The sequence below is a fragment of the Accipiter gentilis genome, chromosome 28 (assembly GCF_929443795.1).
Source record: "Accipiter gentilis chromosome 28, bAccGen1.1, whole genome shotgun sequence".
In the NCBI taxonomy this organism is placed as follows: domain Eukaryota; kingdom Metazoa; phylum Chordata; class Aves; order Accipitriformes; family Accipitridae; genus Astur; species Astur gentilis.
Window position 1 is genome coordinate 11,821,411 of NC_064907.1, and position 13,992 is coordinate 11,835,402.

General features: G+C 37.1%; 1 protein-coding gene across 2 annotated transcripts in view; it reads left to right on the forward strand.

Moving 5' to 3' along the window:
- The window catches only part of SIPA1L2 (signal induced proliferation associated 1 like 2), a 151,206-nt gene that overhangs the window by 52,405 nt on the left and 84,809 nt on the right, over positions 1-13,992 (forward strand). For both annotated transcript variants that reach the window (XM_049831065.1, XM_049831064.1), the window contains exon 3: positions 11,467-13,168. In XM_049831065.1, coding sequence (XP_049687022.1) covers positions 11,704-13,168 — 1,465 coding nt within the window. In that variant the 5' untranslated portion in view covers positions 11,467-11,703. The remainder of the gene's footprint in view (positions 1-11,466; positions 13,169-13,992) is intronic.

The following is a 13,992-nucleotide window of genomic DNA, read 5'->3' on the forward strand; positions in this document are numbered from 1 at the left end:
AGCTAGTATTTCTATTTTTTTTTTTTTTTCATAAAATGTGCCTCTATACTCCCTTCCTACTGAATAGTTTATATCTCTTCCACACTAGAATGTTTTGAACACTTCATCTGTTGTCATAGGCAGTCTTAAGTGTTTCTTTCTTAATTAGAGAGAGAGCATGTTCTTTTAGGTTTTTTCATTGTTGTGAACTTTTATGATGGGTGAGATTATTAAAATTCTCCTTTGCTTTAACAATGAAGTGGACCTCAGGTCTTTTTTTTTCCCGTAGAAATGAACTAACTTGACGTTCTAAAACGGCATTTATCCACTTCGTGATTTCCTCATTGCCCAGAGGTTGCAAAATGTTAGAAAAAGTGGTGTTAGCTGCAGCAGCTCAGTTTCTGAAGAGTGTGTAAGTGAATGTCTGCAGTTGCATTTAGTGATTACAGACTATTTTCATCCATCCTGGAGGAACGTGGCTGGTCAGGATGGCACAAAGACAGGATTTTTAACAGGAGCCACACTAAAAAATTTTGGAAACACTGTGTTCCTTATTGTAAATACTCACTAGGTAAGAACTAGGTAATAGCCATATGAAGCTGTAGAACAGCCGGCCTCTAGGCTGGCTGTCTCAGAGGTGCTTTTTGCTCAAACTGTATTGTTGGGTGCCAGGTGGTGTTTGGAAATGTCAAGCGAATGTGATAGGTCTAGCAGAAGAAGGGAAGGGAATCAGCACGTTGGCTTTGTGCATTCCATTGGGAAACTGTAGAATGTTTGAGGAATCACTGGATGATGCTGCATATATGCAGAGAGGCTGTATAGTGCATTTGCAATTTGCCTAATTAGATGACAGGGCAGGAGCTGGAGGATAACCCTCTGCTTTTACAGGCCTACAGTTGTAAGGCCTGTCTATAGGAATTCTCTAGAATCTCTCTAGAGCATCACCAAAATAGTGTTTTTCTAGAATACTATTTTTTTCCCCAAAGAAGCTGGGACAATTAACTATGTAAGCCTTTGTAACAGATACAGAAATGGGAGTCCTGTGGTAGACCAACTTGAGTATCACCAGATAGTGTTATTACAGGAAGACTCACAAAGAACATGAACATGTCTGATATTGGGGGGGAAATACAAGGACAAATCTAAACAAAATCTGTGTTTAGCAAAGTTGCTCAAATCTTATTTTAATCATTGCAGGTTTTTCTCAAATATCCCTGTACAACAGGAAATGGGATAAAATAGTATGTGTAATAAAATAGTGTAATTTTGTAGGCACTCGGTATTAATGTCATATCCAGATGTTCCGTGGTACTCAGTTTTACACAGTTGATGAACCTTTGAGAGGTTGTCTGTAAAATATATTCTTGTACATATGCCTTAAATGCAAATCTCTGATTATTTTAAGCCAGCAAGGTCCACTGCAAGTAAGTATATGGTGACCTGTAGGATGACATATCCATTTCTCATGAACATAAGCAGAACAAAAGTTCAGCCTTTTCTCGGTTATCACTTACAGTCCTTACAGTTTATACCATTGAATCTGCTTTGGAATGTCTGTTTCCATTAGGCACTAACAGTCTTTTTGATGGTAATATGTCAAAACAGAAGATGTTTGGAATAGAATAGGTAGTTTGTTTCTCAAACTCAAGCCGTTGTGTCCCCATGATTAAAATCCATGCACCCTCTTTGGTTATCTCTTTCACTGATGGATGTACTGGGTGTGTCTTGTGCTTTAAGGAGGCTCGCTCTTTCTACTTCAGAAAAATTAGATGCCCTTAAAAGTCATATGCAGTATGCCTCATGATGCATTGGAGAGAGTATTTCTGGTGGAAGTAGTATACTGTTCTAGTACTAAGTGTTTTGCTGTTTGGAGGAATTTAGGGATCTCTGGAGACAATGTCCGATGCATGGGTTTCTGAGCTCATACCATGGAATAAAAGCAAGTGCTTAGGACAATACAAATAGTCTGACCTCTCCACAGTGAACATGACAGGCTTAATCTCTGCTCCTGTCTGAAGCAGCATTTTACTGTGAAACACAGTTATAACAGAAACATATGAAAGAACTTCCTTGTTCTGGCTAAAAATGGCTTTGTACATTTCAAAAGCACTCTTTGACTACTGAGTCAGAATCTGAAACCTGCTCCATGGAATAGGCAGCTTCAGCTGTTTAATAGATTTATTGTTTTATCTTTTTGCTGAGTGGATGAAAAAACTTTATTTTGGGCCTCACTGTAGTAGACTTACAAAAAGTGAAATTACCTCTTATGAATTCTTGTGACATACTATGAAAAGTCAAAGCTTGCAATCTTGTTCTCTCTTACTGAACAATTTCTTGTCTTCCAGTACTTGACTTTGTTATTCAACTTCATTGCAGCCTCTGAACCTGCTTCCAAATTTCTAGCTCCGAATGTGAAATAACAGTCAAAATGTTAGCACATCTCTCCTTTCCTATCAAACTTTAATTAAAAACCATTTCTTCAGATACCCCAGGAGGCGCCAACTCCAATATTCTTAATTTTTTTCAGAATAATCGAAAGCAATTGTATGCAGTATGTGAAAACAGCTTATACACACATATCCCCCAAAAAGTTTGAGATAATTTCTCTAGAAAATAACAGTGCTAACACATTCAGGCAGAAATTTATGTAAACATTTTTCTGTTAGAAATCACCCTCTGTTTTATATTTTTATAGATTGATAAGTATAGATTATAATGTTACTTAACTACTTCTGATTTTTCTATAATATTCCATCTGTAGCAATTTGTTATATATTGTGAGGGCAAAAATTCTTACAGTGCTACTTTTTTTTTTTTATGAACTGGACAAGACATTTCTTAATATTCTGTGGGTTGGTGTGTCCCGTTCCCTGCCCCCCCACCCTGGTTTTCTCTATGCCTGCTCTTGGGCAGAGTGATTTTCCATTGGAATTTTGACAACTGTTTTGTGTGCTGAGCTAGAATGATAACAAAGATGATAATTTCTGATGTGACTAATTCTGGAAGAAGGTAAGTATGTTCTTTTCATTGTTTTAAAATAACAGAATACACTTATATTATTTCCTCTAGTATCCTTAGTATTTGTTAATGTGTATTAACTTGAAGGTAAGATGTTTGTTTTGAAATGAAACGTGTACTATGTTCCTTTCTCAATATACAATATGAGTATTCTCCTTTCTGTATAATCTTTTGCTAGTTGGTTTACAGCTCCTGAATTTCTCTTTTGAGTGTTATCCCAATACATACAGTTGGTTGTCAAAAGCTCATTTTCATGTGACAGGTTATTCGGCAACTACTGACTTTCCTTTTGGATTATGCAAATGACTGCTTAGAATCAGTACATGTTAGTCCTTTTCCTTGTGTTTGAATGATGATGTGAATGTGGTGCACAAGTCCTGTCTATCTTTCTAAGCTTCGCCTCTGGAAGTGACTTGGTACACTTGTTGTTTACCAATTGGATTATCATAGTATTTAGCATCCTGTACAGTGGGGTCATCATATGAGGATCCTGTTGGAAAAGGACAAAGAAATAGTCCCTGCCTTGGGGATTATACAATTTAAATGAGAATACATGCATGCAAGCAGGAAGGGGCAATTCAAGAATCAGTGGACATATGACAATTTCTGAGCCTGTACACAGTATGGTTTCTATTGAGGATTCGGAGGTTGTTCAGCTTGCTTGAGAAGACCACTCAAAATGACTTTTTTGTTTTTGAGTGGAACTTGCTTCAATGCAATGTTTCAGTATTGTAACTGAAGATGAATCATCTTTAGTCTTCCAGAATAATTCATGCTCTGTCTAATCTGAGCTCTCTTACAGAGTAGGTTCTGCTAGCTGAGGAAGAGTACATGTCATGCAAACAGATCTTTACTCCCTACTTTGTAAGCTCTTGAACTACACTGATTATATAAAGTATTATACAAAATTTACTTGTGTTTATCTGCTGACTGATATTTCTTTGTAATAATCTTGTTTGACATACCTGTGTCATTATGTGTTGAAGACTCTTTATTCTCAAAGATGAAACCAGAATTAAAATTCTGTATTAGCAGTATTTTAAGTATAATTATATTTACAAGGAAATAGTAATTACTATGAAATGTTGGAAGCACAGTGATAACCTTAAGATAGGGAAATGTCTTAGAGTCATCCAGTCTGCCATACTTCTTTCTGTCCTGAAGAGATAATATGCATGCATGTAAATTATATTCTGGATGTCATTTGAGTCTCCCTGTAGAAAACAGATTATTTCATGCTCAATAAGTAGGGTTCTTTTTTGTTATCCTGCCCTTTGACACTTTGATTCATGAATGGAAAGAATGAAAGGAAACAAAAACAGTTTGGATTCTGTTTGTTTAAAATTTTCACTGATACAAGAACTTGACTGACAGGTATATAGCTTCTATTTGCAATTAGTAAAGATTGCTAAAAAATGGTATTGGTTAATAATAATCTATGAGGAGTTTGGTGCATTTTTTTTATTATGCCCCCCCTTCTCTCTCATGGGCTAATAAGTGGTCAGTGCTTGCAGATATCTTTTCAACCCTTCCCTGGAAAAATTCCTTGGTCTAAGAATTTCATGTTAAGATGTTTCCTTCTTACCTCATTAATTGTGTAATGTTGTAGGCTTTACTGTATTTTGTTAGGTTCCATAATTTCAGTTAAAAATAACTGAACTGAATTGGAAGAGTACAAATGAAAGCTTCTCAGTGGGTGTGTCAGTGATAGTTTTGCTATTGATTTCATTCTGGTACTTTACATGGTTTAACCTGAACAAGATATAAGTTCAATTCCACGTTTGTAGTTAAACTCTGCATGGGCTGCGTAATTGAACTGTTTATAATAGAGCTGTAAGAATAGGAGGATATCCAGTTTGTTCTGGAAATCGAATTAGCCTTAATGCATCTCAGTGTCAAAACTTATGCTAATGGAACAATAGAATATTGGTATTAATATTCCAAGAAGAGTGCTAAAACACTCAGTCTCAAATTTATCTAAACATATTTTTCAGTAACAGAAGGTGATTTCTAACAAAGTTTAAAATCAGTGACAGTAATGCTATAGTCAGTAGTGGCTCTATATATAAAACATTGATATTCACTAAGAGATAACCCAGGTTGCTTGATGAGAAACTTACACAGTGTTTTTTACACTTACACAGTGAAACAAAGCATGAATTGAGATACAATGTGTAGGAGTGAATATTCAGGGAAATTAATAGAAGATATGCTAAAGAGAAGCTGCTGGAACTTTGTGATAGGTATAATGAGTTACACCAGGGAAAGTATATAACTTTCTGCTTTTCGGTTCTTTTTAATAAATGGTTGTAGTATATTTAAAAAACCCCCAAACCTAACTAATAGTAGTGAGTTTAGTATTTAGTATTTGGAAGGTGTGATTTTTTTAAATTATTTTCTCTGGAAAAGCCAAGGTGACAGGTGGCGGATCTTGACCATAAGACAAACACAAGTCTAACATTTTTGAGGTGTCTGGTTTTTACTGTTACATCTTGTACAGTTATTCTTGCAGATGATGATGATATTTTTCTCAGCCTGTGAATGAAGGAGAGCAGTGATGATAGGAGGTCTCTCTTTCTTAAAAATAAAACATCTTCCTTTGAACAGTACCAAACAGCTGTGAATTTCAAAGTTCTGTTCTAAAGATCCATTGCTCCAAAATTACACATTGCATCTCTGTCTCAATATTTATGTGTATCTGCTGTGTTCTTTGTTGGAGAAGGGAGCCGTATTTGAAGAACAAACAGAATATGATTTTTATTTTTTTTTATTATTTTTTTTAGCCCAAATCTTGCACCAGTCCCAAACTAGTGCAATTCCGCTGTTTTGGTAAGAAATGCGATGGTCTTACAGTAGCACTGGGAATCACGTAGGCTGTTGTCACTCTTAGTGATAACTTCTTCTCCCCATCCGGAAATCAGCTAAGCTGTGGTATGATTGTTGGTGGATTATTCTGTAGATACATTTCTATGCAACTATGTCATTTCAACAAAGGATTCTTTTCAGTTTCTATTCTTGGATTTCTCTCGCAAGCAAAGACTGTAAATGTGAAGAAATACGGCACAACTAAGGAAGTGTGCAACAAATGTTCACTACACAGCAGCTCATATGTATTTCCATTAGTCAAATGAGGGGCTTCCCATCCATCTTCTGGCTCTTGTCTATGTCTGCATATTAATCAAGTATCTGAAATATGCATATGAGAAGTAACCATTTATACTGTAGTAGTTACAGCTTTAATTGTAAATTTGATGTATAATAATTTGAACCATTTTTTTCATGAGCTGTGCTCATAATTTCTTCATTGTATTATCTCCAATCCATTTTCCACAGCTGCAATCTGAATAAGTGGCTCAATTATAGTTAGTGTTATCCTTTAATATTCACTGTGCCTCATGGAAAACTTTGAAAGAAATATTCTATTTAAAGACAATCATGCTTAAATATCATGGTTTTCTAAAGACATTTGCATGAAAACAAATGCATGAAGAACTAATTTTTCTCTTCCATACTTCTGTCTGCAGTAATGATTCTCCTGTGTGACATCATAATCAACTGTCATATGATATGATATCACAGTTCAGTGTGACCAGAATTTTCTGGCTTGGACACACAAATAAGTAGCATGGCTTGAAAAGGAGACATAGCCCTCATTTTGCTTCTGAAAATTGGATAATTCTGATTTAGGAGTCATTAAGAGATAAATGTTGTTAACATATACTGAAAATATGTAACTCTAAAAACATTTGCTAACGTAGTCAGTTTTGAAAAAATAAGCAAACTGAAATAAGTTCGAATGTGCATTAAACTTTTTTGTATAATTTTCTTCTTTTTCAAAAATTACTTATTTTTTTTCTAGTGGCAACCTCAGTTTTAGGAAATGATACCTTTTGACAGATTTATTCAGTGGGTTATCTGGTCCAGAACTTGTGAAAATGCAGGCAGCTTACAAACGATGTTCATTTCTCCTTTGCACTGTTCTTTTTCATTGCACTTAAAAGTATGGGCCTGAAGGCAGAATTTTCTTGCAAACTTTGGATTCCCATAAAGTAGCCATTGTGTAACTGCTGCTTAGCTCTACTGGCAAAATACGTAAGGCTACTACCCTACTATGTTTCTTTGAAGAGTGGAAACTAACCTGAATCTGAGCACACAGAAAATGCTGTGTAGAATCAATTGAATGCAAATTAAATGTCTGGTCTTCAGCTTTTGGCATATTATTCCTGCCTATACTCCTATTTTATCAAATTGCACTTCCCATTTTTTAAGATTAGTAGAGCTTGAGAGTCATGGTTTATAGAATTGTCATCTTGATAAATAGTAGAGATTAATGCTTTCATCCAAATTATGCATTCTTTTTAGGATGATAACATTACATAATAATAGGGGCAGATTTCCAAAGTCTTGATCAACAAAATGATCACAGAAAGACTTCTTAAATAATTCATTTCCATCTATCAAGGCTGACATGAGGCAGCGTTACCAAACAGCCTCCTTTTGACAGGATAGTCCAATAGTACAGTTCTTATTCATTGCTCTGCTACTGGCACAGGAACATTTGCGGGCATGTGTCCAGGTCCCCAGGAAACTTGGAATCATTCCACATTAAAGAACTGTAACTGTGGCTAACAAACCAGCTGCTGTATTGAACTCAGAAGGAAGTCTTTGTAGCTGTGGGGAAGGAACTTAAGTTATTTGCATAACATCCAGCAGCCTTAGTGGGAAGGGTTGGCAGATGCACAGCAGCAGGGTAGGCATCCAGCTTTTCTTCTCTGACCATATCTGTCAGTGATTCCATTCTTAAATGCTAGGATGAGATGAAAAGGGAGAGAAGTGAAGAACTTGACCAAAAGGACTGTACAGGTCTGAAGAGAAGGGTACTCATGATCATATTGACAGCATTCTTTGTGGAAGTAATAGTTTATTAAATTTCAGCAAACAAAATTGGTTTATAATAAATAGCATCGACATCAGTAGGGGAATGTTTGTGAATTGCTAAATTCTTACCATGGAGAGAGAACAACAAATACAGGAGAATATAGTGCTATCCGTTGACATAGGTCAGCTGTCAGCAAAAACATGCTGTTGCACTGAGTTATAGGAATTTAGAGGAATGGTCATTTATATTAAAAACAGGAATATTTTGTCAATTGAGCCAATTTCAGATTTTAAAAAAATATTTACTAGTATACCTTAAATATACTGCATCACATGTTCAAATACTAGCATTTCCAATAAAATGTCAATCTACAGTTCCAGAACAGGTATTTCTTTGGTCTTCTATCATACCAACTGTACACTGTAAAGAAAAGTAATTCCCTTTTTAAATACTACATTTTGCAATGTACCTTTGTCTTAAAATACTCAGGCCATACTTCATCAAGTATTTAAGCTACCACCACCACCAAAAAAAAAAAAAAAAAAGTCTTCTTTTCCTGTGGCCTTCAGTCTCCTGCTTTCCACAGATACAACTGTTTGTGAGGCCAAACAGTAAATCACATTGTGGATTTGAAAATAAATGGGGTGGTGGTGTGCATTTGTTGCTCTTTTCTGCCTCCCACCACCTCATCCCCAATTTAATTTCAACCTGGATTTTGTTCCTGGTCCAATACACCACTTTTGCACAAATGCTTATGACAGAAAAAGGGTTAACACAAGGGAAGAAAAGACTGGTATTTTTACAGGATAGCCTCTTCTGACCTTATATGTATTTTCCCATTTTGTAAGAGACTATTTTTAAAAAATGCATATACTAATGACTTCTATGAATGGTTTTTATGTAGGAGAAGGCAAGAAGGCTAGGAAATGTAATTCACCGTAATTTCAAAGAAAATTGAATTAATCTTCAATAAGAAGTTAAATATCTTTCCCAATAAATGAAATTGACCTTTCTGTGTTCTCACTATTTTATATTCTTACAGAAAAGATGATTCTGGAATAGTTTAGTTTTCCTTCAGTGCTTTTATTTGGCAAAGGTTTCTCACACTTCTATGATTGTATAAAGAACACTCTAAGAGATGATAAAATAGCTGTCAGCAGCTCATGTTAACGTCTATTCCCCAGAAGTTTTCTTGTATTTCACCTTTATAGTATTACTTGTGCCCCCCAAATATTAAACATATTGACGTACCTAGAGAAGGACTTAGGGGTATCGGTGGATGAAAAGCTGCCCATGAGCCAGCAATGTGCGCTTGCAGCCCAGAAAGCCAACCATGTCCTGGGCTGCATCAAAAGGAGGGTGGCCAGCAGGTCGAGGGAGGCGATTCTGCCCCTCTGCTCTGCTCTGGTGAGAGCCCAGCTGGAGTACTGTGTTCAGCTCTGGGGACCCCAGCATAAGAAAGACATGGACCTGCTCCAGCGGGTCCAGAGGAGGGCCACAAAGATGATCAGGGGGCTGGAGCACCTCTCCTGTGAGGACAGGCTGAGAGAGTTGGGGGTTTTCAGCCTGAAGAGAAGGCTCTGGGGAGACCTTACAGTGGCCTTCCAGTACTTAAAGGGGGCCTACAGGAAAGATGGGAAGGGACTCTTTAACAGAGAGTCTAGTGATGAGGGGTAGCAGTTTTAAACTGAAAGAGGGTAGATGGAGATTAGATGTAAGGAAGAAGTTCTTCCCCGTGAGCGTGGTGAGGCACTGGGACAAGTTGCCCAGAGAGGTTGTGGATGCCCCATCCCTGGAAGCGTTCAAGGCCAGGCTGGATGGGGCTTTGAGCAACCTGGTCCAGTGGAAGGTGTCCCTGCCCATGGCAGGGGGGTTGGAACTAGATGATCTTTAAGGTCCTTTCCAACCTAAACCATTCTGTGATTCTATGACTGATATTTTTGTGTTGTATTTTCATGAGTCAATGTTTAGAAATCCTCCATGCCAATTTTGAAATAGTGTTTCTCTGAACGCATCAGTTGTTTAAACAATCTTTTGGACTCCTGTAAGGAGTATTAATTAAAACTTGTTTTAATTGGTTTCATTGGCCATCAAACAGGAGTTCTGAGGAATTCGTATGTAGCAAAAGTAAGCTGCAATGATATATTGTTAGTTACCTATTCCTAGTAACAGTCACATAGAAACTGTGTCAATCATGATGCTACTGTAACTCTAACGTGTTTATTAACTCATTACAGTAGAAGAGTCCTAAAGTTTGCTGTATCAAACACAACTTTGTGTTGATTTCTGACAAGCAGAAAAAATAATCTGTCAAGTCTTAATTTATATTATTCCTTTGCCCCCCTTCCTCACACTCTCTCTTCTTTTTTTTTTTTTTTTTTTTTTTTTGAGAATTTTTCTGTTACTAAATGTAGAGGAAAAACCCACTTATCTTCTGAGCTCCTATTACCACCTCGTATCTTCACTGAAGTAAGGGGAGAATTCATACTCCAGCGTAATTTGACTTGAACTTTTTTCCTAAATGCATATTATGCTTATTTGCAGCATCTTAAAAGATCATTATGTTGGCATTTTTGTTCAAGGAACAAAAGCTGAAAAGGAAGTACATAACATGCTGTCTTGTCTTGAATTTTAGTCTAATTTTATGCAGTGGGTCAAAGGATGGCCTCTGCCTGCAAATCAATCTTCACAGCATGAGTCATGGTCATTCTCAAGACTGTTACAGCCATTGAAGAATATTTTTATATGCTAACAATCCCAATTTTGAAATTAGATGAACACTTATTAAAAGGGCTACTATATTTTCTTATTTGTGGAAGACAACAGACATGTTCTTTAGTACAGTAACTGAGTTAACAGTCTAGGTTTCCAACCGGAGGAAGGTAATGTAACAGAAATAACTATAGCTCTTTTACACAGCTAAATAATAATTTACACTCCAAATAAAGGAATGTAAGTAAATATCCCTTTGGGGGGGGGGGGGGGGAGGAAGCAAAATACATTTTTTTCACTGAATTAATCCTAGTGGAGAGCCTACTTATCTTTCAAATGTTCTTTTAAATGGGACAAAACACTTTTCTCTCTGTAAGGTGCGCTTTGTTTCATATACTTACATTTTCTAACAGTCTTGCCCCAGTAACTCCTGTGTGCATTAACCACTTTCAAGCAAACTTGAAAAAGGTGCTTAGAGATAGGTATGTTCTTTCATGTTATGTAAAAAGCCCCAGTGATTAGGCAGAGAATAAGAATCTGAGTTGCTGTCAGCATTGAAGGAAACGCAGAGAGAATTTTATGCAGCTATTCTGCTTGGCAGAACCTGGTCTGCTGTTCAGTGCATGTGTACTGGTTAGCCCATGAGAGAGATGCAGGTTCAAACTGCTCACATCCTGTGGGCATCATGGGAAACTGGGATTATTGCATTTGCTGGGTTTTAAGGAGGCAGAGGATAGAAAACCATACAAAGTAAGACTCATTAGTTCCAGTTTCATGGGGTATTGTGTATATACAAGCAACATTGGAATCCTACCATTATTGACTAGAAACATTTTAATATACTTTCTCTTTTTCTTTTTTTTTTTTTTTATGAACAGATAAATTTGTCTGGATTAATACTGAACTGAATGCGTCTGAACTGAAGGAAACATTTTAAGACTGGTCTCCTGACAGAAGTTGTAGAAAAATGGTACACTGAGGTTTCTGCTTGTACTTCTGGGAAGACTGTAACTGTATTTTTATATTGCAGTTTATTGGCCTACAAAAGACAATGTAATAACAAACGTAACAATAAATTTATGCAATAGTGGCAGTTCCCTTCCCACTGACTGGACATGAGTGATCAAAGGTCTTTGCAAGAAGATAAGCACAAAGTTAGCAGAACTTCCTCCAAGTTCAGGGAGTCTTCAAGAAGCATGCAATCTGATGATTATTTTGCTAGAAAACTGAAAACTTTGAATGGTAGCATGGGTCCTCCTGTTTCTTCAAATGCATCTAGCAAAACTGAAAATAATCAAACAAATGGTACACCAGCTGTGCCTAAAATGGGTGTTCGAGCAAGGGTATCTGAATGGCCTCCTAAAAAGGATTGCTCTAAAGAGCTGAGTAAAGCTGCTTGGGAAAACAGACCTCCAACCAGTTACGAAAGTGTTGGCTCAGTACTTCCAAATGGACAAAATGACCAAAGTGATGGACAGCAAGAAGAGCTAGAACTGGAATTTACAGAGGGAAAATATTCAATTGGAGATCTTTTTGTTCATTCCCCTCAAAGGGGACTTCATCCCATAAGGCAAAGAAGCAACAGTGATGTGACAATAAGTGATATTGATGCTGAAGATGTGTTAGACCAGAATGCTGTTAACCCAAATACTGGAGCAGCTCTTCATAGAGAATATGGCAGTACCTCTTCAATTGATAGACAAGGCTTGTCTGGAGAAAATTTTTTTGCAATGCTAAGAGGATATCGAGTAGAAAATTTTGAACATAAAAACCTTGCTCCATTTGGATTTTCTGAGTTTTTCCACTGTGATCCTACAGTTTCTCCAAGTCTTCATGCTGCTGCACAGATTTCCAGGGGAGAATTTGTCAGGATTTCTGGCTTGGATTATATGGATAGTGCCCTACTTATTGGTCGAGACCGGGAGAAATCTTTCAAGAGGAGACTAAAATCAGAAGCAGTAGAAACATCTCTATTTAGAAAATTGCGAACAGTTAAAAGTGAGCATGAAACTTTTAAGTTTTCATCTGATCTGGATGATAGACTTGACAGAAATGTTCGTTCTTGGAACTGTCAGAAATGTTTTGCACATTATGATGTTCAGAGCATTTTGTTTAACATAAATGAAGCAATGGCAACCAGACTAAATGTAGGAAAAAGAAAAAATATAACCACTGGGGCTTCAGCTGCGTCACAAACTCAGATGCCAGCAGGCCAAACGGGAAACTGTGAATCTCCTTTGGGAAGCAAAGAGGACCTCAATTCAAAAGAGAATTTAGATGCTGATGAGGGTGATGGGAAAAGCAATGATTTAGTATTGAGTTGCCCTTACTTCCGGAACGAAACTGGTGGGGAAGGAGATAGACGGATTGCACTTTCTAGGGCAAATTCAGCATCTTTTTCTTCAGGTGAAAGTTGTTCTTTTGAGTCCTCTCTGAGTTCCCATTGCACAAACGCTGGTGTTTCAGTACTGGAAGTACCAAGAGAAAACCAGTCCATTCACAGAGAGAAAGTGAAGCGTTACATCATAGAACACATTGATCTCGGAGCATATTATTACCGCAAGTTCTTCTATGGAAAAGGTAAATTTTTTCTGATGCAACTTTTCTGAGATATTCATGCATTAGATCTAAGTTGCTTAGTAAAGATTCTTCCCCCCCCCCCCCCCCCCCCTTTCTTCTCTAAGTATTACAGGGGATCCTGAAACTCTTTACTAAAATTAAGCCTGTTATTTTTGCTCTCCCAGAGGGGTATTCAACAACCAGTGGGTTATGTATAAAGTTATGCAATACTTGTGTTAAGTTCACTAAGTGTGGGGTGATTTAAATTAGTACGTAAACTAACTTCTCTGAACCAAATTTTCTTGGTGGGCAGAAGGAAAAGAAGACATTTATATCCAGTAAATGCATTGGAAATATGGATACCCAGAGTGGAAATCATTCTTTCCTAAAAGGTGGCTCCAAAAGAGAGGGTCTTATTATGAGGCTTCTGACTCCCTTCTTCTAGATTCTGTTGTCTCCAAGTGTCTCTTGGGGCCTTTCCTACTGTATACACATATACATACTCCTTAAGCAGAGAGCTTCTGATGACATTTAGTTTTTCAGCTTAAAGAAGGTTCGTTTATGCCTTTCTTTTAGACTTTTACTCTGTTCTTTTCAGATATGTTCACACTGCAAAATGCCAGGGTACTCTTCTCAGCAGAGTCATTATCTTGGTTTGAATTGTTATTCAGATAAAGTTTCCACTCTGTGATCTACTTTGGCTGTCTACAGACAGTAGATTCAGTACTGCATCGTGCAGTGCGTGTGAAATCTCTGTTTTTGTGGGGACAACCCCAAAATACCTGTCTCTGTCCTTTCTGTATTATGAATTACAGCTCAGTCTTTTTGCTGCTACTAAAAGAAAA